The following is a 16,451-nucleotide window of genomic DNA, read 5'->3' as shown; positions in this document are numbered from 1 at the left end:
AAAGGACCCTCCTACAAGAAGATCTTGATACCATTAAAATAAACATTTGAGGCAGAGCTCACTGAGCTGAACACAGTTTTCCCCACTACTTGTTAGCATCTCCAGGAGACTGCCCACACCTGAGGTCCATGCGGAAAGGGGCCAGATTTAGAAATCTATCTGCTCAGAAGTCTCTGGCCACGGAAGCTTCTATAAACCTAAGTTGCTAGTTTGGATTGAACCAAGGAGGGCACGGTAACCTGCCCTCAGTGTTCTCACAACTCACTCCGGTCAAGGAGAGCAGCCTTTTCCTCTGCCAGCAAAGAGCGAGAAAAACGACCTTGGCCTGACCATCCTTTTTGTCAAAGTAGAGGTCTTTGGAAAGTAAAGAAGAGCCAAGCAACCCAGACCAGCTGCCCTGGCCAGGGCTCAGCATAAACTGAGCAGAATAACCACAAGGGGAAGGGTGTCTAGACAGCCTCAGTCTAGGTAAGAAACAACCCTCCCCTGCAGTGTCAATCCTCAAAAAACAGACTCCAAACATCAGCTCTAGCAAAAGAGCAGATGAGAGGCCATGTCGACAGTTGGGAAATGCACTGTGGGCTCCCTCGCCAAACACAACATGGAGCAGAGCAGCCGGGTCCAGCCCACCTGCCAACGACAGCCACCGGAGATCCAGAAGGGAAATAATGCCTGGGGACCCCGTGTGGGAGACAGGTCACTTGCAGTGTTCAAACCGAACAGGAGTTTCAATAACAACCCCTGGATAGGGGATTTAAAAGCCAGCCACCTTCTCACAACAGAGGAATGAAAAACAATCAACTCTTAATGTGGCTCGGAAATTGCCTATCTTTTAACTCCAACTCTTTGTTTCTTCTTCCTTTTCATTGTTCTAAGTCTCTCAACATTAATATTTCGTGGGGAATAGAGGATACTATCAAGCAGACAAGGTATATTTAGAAAATGTATAGACAAATGAGCCTCTGGGAGGTCTATATTATCCTAAGTGTTTGGGAGATGTATCTCTATAGGGTTTATAGGACCACGTAGAATGAAGACCAATGGCTCTATCTCCATCAATATCTGTACTCAAAATATAATGTGGGCCAGTTTCTAGAAATACAATGGTAGGTCAGACACAAAACCAGTCCCTGCTTTCAGGTAAGATTATAGAAGATGGATTGGGGGGGGGGGGGGAGTTGGAGAGTTGGAGAGTTGTCGGTCAACTCATCAATTCTGTATAAAGCCACTACACAGTTCTCAAGGCAGAATTCAGTAGGAAGGTCAGGAAGAGTTTCTAAGGGACAGCTAAGGGGGGACAAAGAGGAGTTTGCAACGCAAAGAGGGAAGAACATTTCTCCAGGCAGAGGGAAGAGGATGTGAGAGACACGACACAGGCGGTATTATAAGGGCATGGAAAAAGTCCCACGTGGCGGCCGGGACCCAGGGAGCCACAGAGGAATAAACAATGAACACTGGAGAGGTGGGTGGACAGCCAGAGCTTTAGGCAATGGGAGTCACGTGTTGCAATCTGTGACTCTGCGGAGACCCCGTGGCTGGCAGGGGAAGCGAAACGGAAGAAAATTCTCCCCATGCCCCCAAAAATCCGCATACCACAATGAAATAGTATAGGAGAAAAGCTGGATATAAAATGTATCCTACAAAACTACTGAGGAATTCTCCCTTTCTTCCTTTCATCATCTTTGCTGGGGTCTTTTTTTTTTTTTTAAGGTGAAGAGTAGGGCCCAGAGGGTCACTGGTGGCCACCACGGTCTCCCAGGACCACATATATCTCCCAAGGCTGCAGGATTCAAGGCATGCCAAGGATTTCAGGCGGAGTATAAACTCCATCAGCAGGCTAAACTGTTTATATGTTCTTGAGTTAAAAATACACCACTCAGGTCAGCGTTAACACCAGGGCCTTATCACCAAGGCCGTTTGTAAGCTGGTTACACAAGGCCAGCCTACAACTCGCCCATCTTTTAAATGTGCCTCAGTCTACAAATTGTCTAATGATACATCAGTGAGATTATAATAAAGCCACCAAATATACACGCATTTGAGAAAAACACTTTCCAAACCCAAGGATACTTTACTGTTTATAAATAGTTTACTTTTTTGATCCCTGAGCATATAATATTCGCAGTTGCTCCAGAAACCAAAGAAACATGGAACAGGAACACAAACCACAACCTAAGAGAAACAATAAACAACAGATGGTGAGACATATGCGCCTGCTACCACCCCCTTCACCAAAGGGGCACACCAAAAATGGATTCTGACACATGAGTCTACCAATGGAGAAGCATGCTCTTCAAGATCCCATTCAAGACACCATTTATGGAGCACAGGCTGCTCGGCTACAACTGTGCTAGGTGCTTCAGGTCCCAAGGAGTTGAAGGACCGATCCCTGGACTCCAGGAGCACGCAGACTTGAAAGGGAAGCAAGACAAACACAAGAAAACAAACAGTACTAGTTTCTACCATAGTCATTCTAAGTACCAGCATGGAGTGTCAGGTTTGAGTTCTGACTTTGGCAACGGCTAGACCCTGAGCAAATCAGCCAACCATTCCCGGCCTCGTGTATGATGCAGAGGTATTACATTTCATAGAGTTAAGATGATAATTACATTAAAGGACAGGATTCCAGCTGCAAAACTGTAAACTGCTATTACTGCTAGAATTATAACAATAGTAGCTAACCTTACCCAAGCTTCTGCTATGTGTTAGGCCCTCCTCTAAAAATTACAAATTATTTCAGTTTTGTCCTCATAACAAGTTCAATGAGATGGGCATTATAATTATCCTCAGGTAATGCAAGAGGAACCTGAGTCAGTTGCCTAAGATCACCAGGCAGCCTGGACCCCAGAGCCACCACTCTGACCATTGTGTCACCCAACAACATGGCTGCTTTATCCCCATTACCACCGCTCCTCACAACCACACATGTGGAATGAAGGGGGCTTGAGGACACGGTGAATGAGGACATAGCATTATCTTCCCCCAGGAGACCTTGAAACGCTGCACTGCTCTGGGTTTTTCATTGGTGACCATGGCTTGGATTTATTTGAAGTGTTTAAGACAAATGCTTAAGTCAGTTCAGACCCAAGTCACATTCGCCTCAACTAATGATTCTAATTCGTTGATGTTTACAAAATTTTTTAAAAGGTCATGTGTCTCTAAACAAAGGGGAGGGGTCCCCATAAATAAGTGTGGCTGGCATGCTGCTTTCCATATAAGGGCATGTCTATTTTAGGTATCACAATCTCATGTCCAATGATTCTGCCAATTTCACCTCAATGCTCATTTTTTTTTGAAACTCTGACTAGAATTTTCCAACTACACTGTAACTTTAAGCTTTTGTGTTTCTTCTGCATTTAAAAGAATGCCATTTCCCAATATATAACTCCCAGATGTAGAATTCACAGATGATTCATCTCACAGAACAAGTGTTCGGAGACATCAGCTCCAAATAGAGGAAAAACTTGGAATTCCCTTCTCCCTCAAAATAAGAACTCGCCTGGATCTGCTCTGCTCAACAAAGTTTGTTTTCAATTATATTTCCAAATTCTTTTAACAATAACTGCATGGCGTCTGGCACCAACACATCTGATTCTTTGAAGTGGTTCTCAAGCAGAAAGGAGAAAATAAGGAGAAAGGAAGGGAGGACCATCCATAATTTTTGTTTTAGGTCAGATATTCTCTCAAAAGTTCGCCCTGACATATAAAATCAAACAAACCACAAGTTATGACTTCTCACTGAAGGTCCATACAAGTCCATTCAGACTCACCTCTGAATCTATCCCTTTACTCATCAGCTAACACTGGATGGAAAAACAGGTCCTCAGCACAAAGAAACAGGTCCTCTAACTCCTTACATCTAAGTTCCAAAAGCACCTCTGTTAGGTCCTCCACACAGGTTAATCAAGAGTAATCACACTTTGGGGCTAAACCTCAGATGCCCTTTGAAAAATAATGGAAACATGAGCTCCCTTCTGCCCAGAAAAGATGCACCTAGCCCCAAGAAGGAAAGGCATAGGGCAATAAACAAATAATTGCCAGGGGATTCTTAGGTAAGTGAACCTGAACAATCCCTCCTACTTAAAAATCAAAGTGAAGGAAGACAGAGATGTGTGAAAACTTACCTAACTGGAGAGATGGAGAAGCCACTGAGAGATGACTAGATATAAATAATGAGTGAACAAGGTCAAGTGAAAAACAGAGATTATGTCTGACACTGACAAAAGGACTCACATAATCATGGGAAGATTATTCGGTCTATTTTGATCAGAAAGCCCATGAAAAAAGGCCATCTTCAGGTCTTAAAAGGGGACTGCTTAAAAAAAAAAAAATTCTAGTTCTTTGGATTATTTCCTTTAGCCTGAAAGTAGCCCCTAATTCCTGTTAAACTTCCTGTCAACAAGTGCCAAACCACTAATTGTACCTCCAACTTTACTGCATTTTAGCTGTATCCCCAAACAAGCTTCCAAATTCCAAGAATTTGTTCTAAAGAAAAAAAGAGAAAAACCCAAGAATTGTCACTGACATCACTAACGGACTCCAGGTGACAGTGAAGGAGGTATTCAGATCACAAAATAAAAACATCTAGATTCTGTATGATAAAAAAAGTCTTTTAAGGAGTCAGGTGATGATAGGATCCCAATTTTCAAGAACAGCGCCTAACAAAGAGCAAACCAATGAAAACACAGGCAGATGGGTAGCTCTGGAATTAACCTGCCCAAAAAGAGTGAGCGACAGACTTTGAAAATTGGAGAAACCACACCACTGGACTACATATATTAGGCTGTTGAGCTTCTGCCTTAAAAGATACACACAAGACATCTCCTGGTAAAACGGTTAAAAGCTACTCTGATATCCACTATGTTCATACCATGGAGAACCAGCTCAGAAAGGACAGGCCAGGTGGTGTGTAACTGCCCTTCCTCTGGAGAGGACTATGGAAATCCATCCAAGATGGCCCATCTAGAAATTCAGGGCAGTTTATCAGCATCGCTTACAACTAACTTCCTTTATCCCAAGTATGCACTGAAGGCTTGCTTGAGAGAGATGCTGCCCCAAGGTAAGCAGAGATAAGCAACTTTGGAAAACATGCCATTAATTTATTTGCCTTTTTTTTTTTTTTAACCTAAATCTTAAAAAGCTAAATCAAAAGTCCAAAGTAGGTCTTCATTAGCTTCCAAAGTTTTGAGTTTTCCAAAGGGAAAGAAAGAGGCAATGGCCAAAGAAATACCATGGAATATTTGCTCTGCTTCAATAACACCCAAAGGCCTATTCATTCAGAAGTCCTCACGCACACCTCATTTTCCTTTGCTGCCCAGGTACCCATTTGAGGATTCTGCTCAGAACTGCCAGACATACAAAGATCACTTTTAAGGAAGTATGCTAGACACACAGTTCAATTTTCTAATTTGTACCGTCCAATGAGTAGTAAGCTTATTTCCTCTTTGCTTCAATTAGGAGAGAATCATAAACCTGAAAATAAGGAGTCTTAGAAGTCATACATCCCTTTCCAGAAAGGAAATTAATTCATTAGCCCAAGGTTACACTACCGATCAGGAGCTGAGCTGGGACAAAACCCCAAGGTCTCCTGATACCCAGCTACAGGCTATTTTTTCATCCTACCACATTTCTGCCTTCATAGCCTTAAGAAAATTAATTTTTCCTTTTAGTTCAATAGTTTTTAATCCCTCTTTGGTCACGAACCCCTTTATGAAGCTTCATGAAAATGTCGCCTTTCTGCCCAGAAAGATGTACTGAATTCCAAGATTTCAGATATAATAAATTTCCCTAGACCTCCCCCCACAACAAATAATATTTGAGGTCAGCCAGTCTTTATTTTAGGAGCATCTGGAATTCAATATAATTTAATCATTTCTAAGTACTGTTTCAAATGAACTTGTGAAAGAACCCAAAAATCTCCATTAGAAGAGTTCTTGATTTTTCACTTGGGCAAAGCACGGCCCTTGATGAGGTCAAATCACCCGTGGCCAAGAGTCCTACACAGACACCAAATCTGAGCAAACATTCAGAGGAATTTGGGACGAGGCAGGCTTTAACAGCTACACAACATTTCAGTTTGCTTTCTGGATCTCCTCTCCTCCAAAGACAGAAGGAAACCCCAGCCCCTCCAGACTGCAGCTTCTGCATGCATCCATCACTTCACTGCATCAACAACCAACTTCCTGGAAGCAATGAGCTCTTCTGGCTGTTTATAAGTTTTGCAAGCACTGTGAGCCTGTATGCCAGAAACTCACACCAGCCCAGGTGGAGAGAGGAAATCACTAACAACAACAAAAAATAATTAAAGGTAAAACACAAACTACAACGTAGGCAAGTTGCATGGTGATAGACCACCGTATCACACCGCTGAAATCAGATGAAGGAATGTAGTTCTCCCAGATTGCAAAACAGATTATTAAATTCACAGTCAAAATTTCTTAATTTTAAACCCTCCCCCCCAAAAAATTTTTTATAAGGCCTCTGGCATGTACTTCCACTTTTTCAAAGGTAGAATTCACTGTAAGATGGTATCTAAACAAATATCACAGAAGTTTAATTAAGCTTACTTTGTCTCTGAGTTTGACATGACCACACTGCACAGCTTTTAAAACCCCTGAACGCCCCATAATCAATATGGAATTCAATTTTCACAAATAGGATATGGAAATCATTCAATAAACCAGGATGAGCACACAATCACAAACGGAACTTGGAGACAAGGAACTCCCATTCAGATTCCTAACGAAGCAGCAGTCAGCATAAACTCTCAAAGGGTCTCTCCTAAATAACAACAGCAGTGCAGGCTGTGGAGAAACTAAACTTCTACAAAACAAAACAAAACAAAACAAAACCAAACCATTCTGCAGCTACTTGAAGAAAAGCATTTTCAAGACTGTGAAGTTTAAATCAAGCACAGAGGGTTCCAGGAACCTAGTTCTTTGCTTTTGGAGGATTTTCTTCCAGGGTGCCTCTCACTCTATTTAAAGCAGCTTCAAGTAGCCACAGCTGGAGGGTCAGGCCTTGCAAAGTAAACAACAGTTAACTTGGTTCAGACTGGAGACCTAACTACACCCAACGGCTAATTACCCCTCTATTAACCAACAAGATCTGAAATATCACTTTTTAAATGACCCATTCGAAGTTATGTTTGTTCACAAGTGGCTTCTAATCAGCAATTAATAGCATTGTAGAAACATCTCAATGAAGAGCTATGTGGGGAGAGAGGACAGTTCAAAATTGCATACTCCTGGCAAAGGCCTATAGGACCAAAGAACTTTCTAAGCACCTCCCAGAAGAAGGAGGGGGGGGGGAATCCTATTCTTAGAACACACAAAGTCAGAGTGCACACAGTACATGCTCAATAAACATTCTGTAAAGACAGCTTAACCAAAATTCCTTTTGGAAAAACACACTTAAATGATGTGGGGTTTTTTTTTTTCCCCAAAAGTTGTTCAAATTTACATTTCTTAAAATCACCCTATAGTGAACTGTATGGTATGTGAATTATATCTTGATAAAGCTGTTCATAATAATAATATCTGATACATTTACACATGAAATGGTATGTTTGGATTTGCTTCCAAAAAACATGAAAGGTGAAAAGTGTGTTGGGGCACAGATCAAACGGGAGGAGCCATGGGGTGATCATTGTTGAAGCTGGTGGATGGTACAGAGAGTTCACTACCTCTCCCTATCCACTTCCAGAGATGTCTGGTAGCTCCTTAATAAAAAAGGTAAGAAAAGATACTCAAGACCAGCAGACGTTGCCTGGTCAAGTTCTCTCCAACCAGCCCAAAGCGCTAATGTCTGATACACAAATGCTTTCAAGAAAGCAAAGAGCTCTGCAACTATTAAGGTTTGGCAGAAAGCAGGATTATCTGTCCTCCAGTTCAAAAGTTAGATACTTCTCAGAGTCTCTAACAGGCTATCATCAAGAATGCACCAAGAGAGAGGATTTATCAGCGTAATGTATGCTTTAAGTGACAAATTATTTGAATGACAGATTATAAATTGGTGGAAGGAACAAAGGATAGGAAGTGGGGGTGGGGGGTCACTTGCTAAATGCTGCATAAAGGAGCCTCAGAAGATGATGATGCTGTGGATTTTTTTTATCAGCTTAAAAAAATCCTCATTTTCACCTTGTTTCTTAACAACTAGGTAATTCTGCTTGCTGGACAGACCCTCATTCATTTCATTCACTAAATTCCTAATAATGAGACCTTGAGGAAAATACAAAACAAAACAAAACCCTGCAGATCTTAGAAGATTAGAGACCTGTCCACCACAGAAGTTTAAAGAATAATCAATGCGAAGTGCTTAAAGAGAGACAGACCATGCTTTCTTTAAACTCCCTGAATGCCACCTTTTGCCAAAACAAACTGAACAAGCAGTGATTGGAACCTGCATCCTGGTTCATAAGGAAACCAAGATGTATTAGGACTTGCAGAGATGAACGGATTGGTTGTTCACACAATAGGCTTTACCGGTTATGCCAGATTAAATAGTAATAAAGACGCCAACAATCGTAGCCGTTCATGTGGGCAAGGCTGTGAATCACAGCCATTCACTGGGGAAAGGACACAGGTACAGGTGCAGAAGGAGTAACAGCAAATGGCTTTTCAGGTGGCATCCTTGCCAGATTCCAGACATGACCCTGTGCTCACCACCCGTGTCCCATACAATATAGCTGCAAACAAACCAAAACAAATGAAAAATGTCAGAGCTCTTCAGCTCTCTGTGTACAACCCAACAATCAACACCCCTCACCCCTCCTCCACTCTCAAATATTTCCAAAGAGAAATGGGTACAGCGCAGCATTCAGCTGGCCCCAGAGTCTGAAACCTAACCCCTGCCTGGAAGGGCGCACCTGCAGGCTTCCAAGCTATCGACCTAGAGGCACGACCTGCGTCTCAGTAGGGTTCAGTTTCAGTGAAACCAGGGAAATAATAGGATAAAACTATTAGTTTAAGGGCCTCTCACTTCTCTGCCTCCTTCCCATAGCCACCTCCCAAAGGATAATGCTAAAGGAACAGAAGTATTTGCACAACTGGAATACATTTATAAACCACCTCAATAATTTTTGCTAATTGTATAATTTGTATAATTTGCTGCAACTGTTCACAGCTTCCCGCCAGCCCTCCAGGTTGGCCTAAGATTCCCAAGGGCATATGAAATTTTACTTGTTTCACTTTATACATATCACCAAAAACTTCATGAGAGAAGGCTGCATGGGATGTGAGCCCTGCCACCTGCCAACTCCAAAACAGGTCCTCATTTCGGACAAGTCAGCTTTTCCTAGGAAGCATCTGTCACCAAGAAATCTGACGTGGGGGATCCCTAGGTGGCGCAGCGGTTTAGCGCCTGCCTTTGGCCCAGGGCGCAATCCTGGAGACCTGGGATCGAATCCCACGTCGGGCTCCAGTGCATGGAGCCTGCTTCTCCCTCTGCCTATGTCTCTGCCTCTCTCTCTCTCTCTCTGTGACTATCATAAATAAATAAAAATTAAAAAAAAAAAAAAAAAAAAAAAAAAAAAAGAAATCTGACGTGGAAGGACTGGCCGTGAGAAGATGTAAACCTTGAGTTACTGAGGCTTTCAACTCGCAACTGGGCTCCAGAATCAGCAGTGAACTGACAGACTTATATTGAGGAAGTGGACTAAACACATGTGTATCTGTCTTCACCGCAGCTGCCACTTGGACTAATACAATCCCCTTTATTAGAGATAAAGGAAGGACGTTTGCCCCAAATCACACAGGAGCTGTGGGGTGGTGGGGCCAGGGATGGCTTCTCGAAGTAATTTGCAAATCTCTTCATCACAGTTCCCTAGTGAAGGGTGTGTGCCGGGTGTGATCACCAGGGATGAGGGTATCCACATATGAAACAGAGTGGAAGTGAAGAAAGCTTCACCCTCACCCAGTCTCCTCCCCACCAACAACCCAACCCAATACCCAACACAGGGAATGCTCATTTTGAGGACAAAGACAACTGAAGGCAAAACACAAAAACGCTTGAAACCCAGTGAAATGAAGGAACAGTTTTTTAAGAAACCAAGTGACTTCTGTAAGCAGCTGGGCTTACAGCTTGTGTTTCAGAAGAGTATACAGAACATACTTGGATAAAAACCACATAGAAAGTATTAGATTATTAAAAAAAAATGTAATAATATAGGAACATATAAAGCAAAAAAGTCCTTGGATAAGAAAAATCCAGAAGCATACTCCCTCCAAAAAATAAAAAAAATTAAAAAATTAAAAAAACGAGAAACAAAAACCAGCATAAAAACTGGCAACTTCTTGGGATCCCTGGGTGGCTCAGAGGTTGAGCATCTATCTGCCTTCCGCTCAGGACATGACCCCGCGGTCCCGGGATCGAGTCCCACATCGGGCTCCCTGCATGGACCCTGCTTCTCCCTCTGTCTACCCCCCGCCCCCGCCTGTCTATCATGAAGAAATGAATAAAATCTTTTAAAAATAAAAATTAAAAAAAAAGATTTTCAGTCAAAACTTTCTTAGCCACAATCATGGAATTGGCCAATTAACTGGTGAGTCTGTACTATTAAACTCTACTATTAGTTATATTAGTTATTAGCCTAATTATTAGTTATTAGTCTATTAGTTATATAAAAAAATAAGTGAAGGTTTCAAGTGGGTAAACTACTGTGAAAATTTTAACCTTTGGTCTTTAAAGTCCTACTTCTTTGCGTGGGAAGACACGAACAGATCTGAGCTTCTTAACTGATTCTCAAACTTGAACTGGACACATAAGCAGAGGACAATCACATTACTGACACACAACATGAACTGAATCCATGAGGCAGATGGAAGGGACCGCATAGGCCCAAGGTCATGCATAAGTCATAGAAAAACACCACTAACAGTCCCTGAATTTCCCACAGGCCAAGGAACATTGGGGATTTTTAGATATTTTCCCTCCTCTGCCTGGGAATTTTGCTTCTACCCCTCCTCCCTCTTGTCTCAAGACAATGCCTTCAGCCTTTGAAACTGCATCCATTGTAAACAGCTCTGAATATTAACACAGCCCAGAGTCCTGTTGGCTTTTAAAAGACCCCCAGGGTTTCAAATTGCAGTTTCTGAGGAGGGGGAAGGTCCCCAACGAGTAAATGTCCCCAAGCTCTTTCAAAAGGAGTTGAAAATTAGGCTTGCTTAGGAAAACCTGAAGTCCTTCAACCTATGGAGTAAGTCAGAAGAATCCCTTGGAGTTTTAAACAAATGGGGAAAAAGAAGAAAAGACGGTGGTACAACCAACATCCATTATTTACTTACAGAGACTTTAAATTCAATGAATCCCTTTTCCAGACTTGTCTCTCCTGTGGTTGTCACTTTTAAAATAACCACAGGCTATGTTAAATAACCTCCCCTTCCCTGACTAACAGGCCTTCAGGGCTTCAGCAGGTGCACAGAACTGGGCCAGGTGCATTGTTAAGTGACACAAAACCCTAGTGGCTCTCTTGCATTCCTGTCCACCCTGAAAGGGAGGATGCTGAACAGCCTTTGCACCAAGGAGACACTTCTGCAGAATGGGGGAGAGGCCCTTTCATTGTGAGCATGGTCTCTGAGGGAGAGAAAGGTCAGCCAGAGGCCATCCCAACGCGCTCAGGGCAGGCTGCGTGGGGAACACAGGCAAAGAAATGAGCTCTGCAGGGAGAGAAATCTCTAGCCAAAGGAGCAGAGCTAGATTGCCGGGACATCGGGACATCTAGTAGGAAAGAGCTCTTATTACATTGAAACATCTTCAGTTTTTTGGAGATGATGAATTATTCCTGACAATACATTCCAGAGTCCAAAGTTTGTGAAATCTAGTGACCAAATGTAATTATTGAAAGAGATATTTTCTTTTGAAAACGGTCCCTGGGAAAGGGGGCATGAACAGTTCTGACATCCTGAAGGCAAGAGGGGCACTGTGTGCCAACACAGTTCACTTATTTGGGAACCCGGGAGTCTCCATACGCTTCCTAATTTCACAGTATTCACAAATTTGGATTTTGATGGCTATCATTTCATATCAGAGGGACTGAAATAGTGTGCCTTTCTCTCAAGGCAACTAATTTTATTTGCCAGACTTCCCTTACTCAAAACAGGTGTCAGAGAACTAGTAATAGACAAACACTGCATCTTGGAGGGGAAGGGAGACCAGGCTTCTGACACTTGTTGCAAAGGAAAGGACTCTGAGCCCAAGCTAAATGTCCCCAAAACTCTGAAAGCACTTGTACCTTTCAGATTTTTGGCCATTAACCCATATTCCCAACAACCCTTTGTCCATCCTCAGAAATTGGATGATGTCTGATGAGTTCTTTGTAAGTTATACAGGGACACAAAGAGAAAAATGGGCCGAAGGGAAGACCTGAGGACAATCCTTACAATCATCAACTTCTTACACACACACACACACACACACACACACACACACACACATCTCACCTGAGGTTCTGGAACAATCTGGTCATCATCAATGATTTAAGTCAAATTTAAGTCTAATTTGCATAAACAGGATGGGAAGTACGTTCCAAATCCTTAATTCACAACACCCTGCACACCTGGCCCTTCTAGCACAGCTGTAAAATTTGAAAGACAAAGGCCCTCTTTGCTACACAACTACAATGGCAACCTCTGGCTGGTGTTTATTTTCTAATGCAATCTTGAGCACCACTTTTTGTGCCAGAACTGACAAGGTTAGACTTAAGCCCCCAGGTTTGATACCGCAAATACCTAAGGAGACATAATACAAAGAGACCCAAATCAATACACTCATCTGAATGTGGCTCCGGATAACTGCACGAGGAGTCCTTGAGTCAAAATCCTGGCTTTCAAATGCTGTGTCACCTTCCCTCCCCAGTAAGAACGACTGAGAATCTGGACTTGCTCCTCCGGGGCCTGCCCTCTTTCCAATCACAATCCCATAAGCCACCATTCAGTCCCAGAACAGTTACACTAGCCACATACTGTGCTCAACTTTATGCCACAGGGAAGAGTCTAAGGTAAATTGTATTTAATACTGCTCAAACAGCTTCTGAAGCCCTGCTCTCAAAAATAATTTCAAAGAAAGCAAACATCTAAGTTCTAAGAAGTTCAACTTCTTCTAAGGTTCTGGGAAGTTGGAATAAGGCTTGGCAATGCTTGGTGCTATTTATGAATGTGCTGGTTGGACTATGCCAATCTCACCTACGTAATGGGATGGCAGACTCAGTTATGGCTCAACTACTACAACCATAAGTTATTGTGAAGACGTTATCCTCAGGCTCCAGGAATGAACGCATTTTCCCTTCTACCACTGCCATTCCATTTTTTTCCTATTCAAACTGCATTTACATTTACTATTAAAAAGTCTTACTTTCTGTACACTAGGCCTAGGAGCAACTCCAAAATTAGATGCTCTGTTTACAAAAGTTAAAAAAAAAAGTTCCATAAAGCCACAGGTCCCCTTCTATCTCCAACCCATAGCCTGAAATTGTTTGAACTAGCTGCAGTAAATCTAGTTCATGGGGTTATAAATGAGCTCAAAGCATTTTCTAGACACAATGGACTGGGAGGGTATAAACTTGGTGAAACTACAAGATATTTTATTTTATTATATACAGAGACTTTCTCCCCTAAAGTCTTGCTGAATCATAGCCAGGAATTTAAACCATATAAATATCCCGATGGAAAACTCAGAATAAGACTAATGACTTAAATGAAGAAATCTGGTCTAGAAAACACACACACACACACACTTCATTTTTCTTTAATCAGAAAAAAATGACTTCACACATATTTTTCAAAAGATACCCATTTTGTAACATGGTATTGCCACATACTAATCAGAAATCACCATTCATATCTCAAAATCTAATCGGTTAACACCATAATCAGCATGATCAAATCTAGTGAGGCTCAAAGCAGGCAGTTTGGAATTTATTGGTCATCAAATGTGTGAGTAAAAGAGAAAAGACTGCAATTTAAAAGGTACTTATGTCATGTGAAATGTCACTCCTAAGCAACAGGAAGCCCCGAAAGTGGCTAGTTTTGCTCCAAAAATTAAAGGACAAGGCAAAGTGGATCTTGTGACCACCGGGAAGTGCAAATAAGAGGACACCCTGTCCTCTCTGCGCAGTCACCACTTCTGTACTAAGTGCCTTCCCCACAATGCCACTGACACATGGCACTGGTAGTCATTCTTCCAACAGGTGAACACTTCAGAAGTTATTCTGATTCTGCCCACATGATTTTATTTTAAAAACTATCTTAGTAATATGTAAAGGGAAAACCACCATACCCCAGACTGCCCCAAGTAAACAGGATTCTATCTGGCAATGCTGGGCTCTGTCTCCCACTACTTAACAGCCACCTCCTGTATTAACCCCCCTAGCCCTCCCCCCCCCCCCCAAGACCACTGATTTTCACGAAGTCAGTGAATTCCACAGAAGCAGCAGAAAATTGCAGAGAAAAACCTAACCCCAACAAAAATCCAGTTTCAAAACTCCACAGTACTTGATCATCAGGCTGCGTGGTAAGTTACAGATCCACGTGCCCGGTTCCAGATACCCAGACCACATTTTCTTAGACCAAGCCACAGGTGTCGTTTAAAACTTGTGTCACCAGTTTTCTCTTCTTTAAACTGGTGAATGTCATGCCTGAGGTTCCTCCCGTGCCCCTATATGTTCTAGGAAAGGTGTCCAATTATGCAACTGAAAAGGAGACGATTCAAGCGAGGCCTTTTCTAGAAGGTACTGCTAGTTCTGCAGAGATGCTTAATTACCCATAACTGGATAGGATTTTTTTGACTCTCGAACCAGATTTCTTAGAATAGAAAAGCGCCTATTCTATTCTACTATGTTTACAGACGTCTAAAGCGGTTTCTTCCTGCCAAATCTCCTGTAAGTAGGGTCCCACTAAAGTCGTCACAGGCCGAGATCCTGACAGCCCAGAAAAGAGCCTCTTTCAGGTGAAACAGACAGCTTAAATTAGCAACCAGGACCCTGGCACCTTCTCCTGAAGCAGCACTACTCCTAATTTGCACCATTTACGGGGGAGAAATGAAGTGTGGGGCTCCACCCCACTGCATCAGGAAGCCCTACAGGGCCCCTAAGGAATAGACAGGAAGGGTCTGGAACACAGTTCCCTAATGCCCATCAGGTGGAAAGGGATCAAGACACCCCACTCACTCTCACTCACACACACACACACACACACACACACACAGCAGTCACATATCCAGGAACTTTGCAAGCCCCCAAACGTGGGTGTAGGCAGGCTCGTACCCCTGCCAGAGCCAAGTCAGGCCACCACGGTCCTGTGGGACTCGGAGGCAGCTACGCACACGCACTCTCACTAATAAATAATGTAAATGGAAGACTGGAGCCAAGAGTCACCTTCCTTCGTTGCGCACTGGAAGGCGGAGGAGCTCACACACCCAAGAGTTGGGTTACAGGTTACAGGAGAGGGGGAAAGGAAAAAAAAAAAAAGAAGTAGAGACCCGCAGACCCCAGACGGGCTTCCTGACACCCTCGCTTCCAGATGTTTCCCGCTCTGCAGCGCACACACGCGCGCACACACACACGCGCACACACACGCACACGCGCGCTCCGGCTCCCCGGCAGTCGCTCACCTGCAGACCCCGCGGGTACCTCCCGGAGCCCACCGCCCCGCGCCCACGCCCGCTCCTCGGCGCCCAGCCTCCCCGCCAGCGGCCCGTGCAACCCGGGGGGGCAGGCACCCCCGCCGCCGCGACTCCGAGGGCAGCGCCCGGGGCTCGGGGAGTGGGCCGGCACTCACAGGCTCCGCGTCCAGGCGGGCAGGTCCCCGGGCAGCGCCGCGAAGCCGCGCCCGCCGCAGTCCAGCGAGTCCCCCGCGCAAGTGCAGGCGGCCGCGCAGGGCGCTCGCGGCTCGGCCCCCGCCGACCCCGGCCGGAGCAGCAGCAGCAGCAGCAGCGGCAGCGGCGGCGGCGGCAGGACCGGACGCGGCGAGCGGCGCGGGGCCCCGAGCGCTCCCCGGACCGGCCGCGCCATCTTGTCTGCAGCGCGCGGCGAGGTCCGGGCGCGGAGGCTGCGAGGCTCCCGGGGGGCGGGCGGGCGGGCGGGGGGCTCCGCGGCGCGCTAGGCTCCGCGCCGGGGCATGGCCGGCCGCGCTAGTCCGCCCGCGCTGCCCGGGCCGCTCCGCAGCCGCCGGCGGGGGCCGCGAGCCCCGCGCCCATCCGGGCCGCCCCGGCGGCGCTCCTGCAAGCCCCGGGCTCCCGGCAGCAGGGCAGCGGCTCGGCCGGCGCTCCTCGCCTGCACGGAAGGCGCTCAGTCCCGCAGCCCGAGCCGCGCGCCCGAACGCATCCTCGTCGCGGCCCGCAGCGCCCCGCAGCGCCCCGCAGCTGGACGGCGCGGTCACCCCCGGGCCCGAGCGCCCCCGCTGTCCCGGCCCCGCAGGCTGAGCGCGCGCGCGCAGTTCCGGGCCGCGCTCGGCTCCTCC

General features: G+C 45.0%; 1 protein-coding gene across 2 annotated transcripts in view; it reads right to left on the bottom strand.

Moving 5' to 3' along the window:
* The window catches only part of LRIG1 (leucine rich repeats and immunoglobulin like domains 1), a 111,099-nt gene extending 95,081 nt beyond the window's left edge, over nucleotides 1-16,018 (bottom strand). For both annotated transcript variants that reach the window (XM_025456501.3, XM_025456502.3), the window contains exon 1: nucleotides 15,771-16,018. In XM_025456501.3, the coding sequence (XP_025312286.1) occupies nucleotides 15,771-16,003 (233 nt within the window). In that variant the 5' untranslated portion in view covers nucleotides 16,004-16,018. The remainder of the gene's footprint in view (nucleotides 1-15,770) is intronic.
* Nucleotides 16,019-16,451: the final 433 nt, after the last annotated feature.

The sequence above is a fragment of the Canis lupus genome, chromosome 20, assembly GCF_003254725.2.
Source record: "Canis lupus dingo isolate Sandy chromosome 20, ASM325472v2, whole genome shotgun sequence".
NCBI lineage: Eukaryota > Metazoa > Chordata > Mammalia > Carnivora > Canidae > Canis > Canis lupus.
This window is presented reverse-complemented; position numbering and strand designations above follow the sequence as displayed.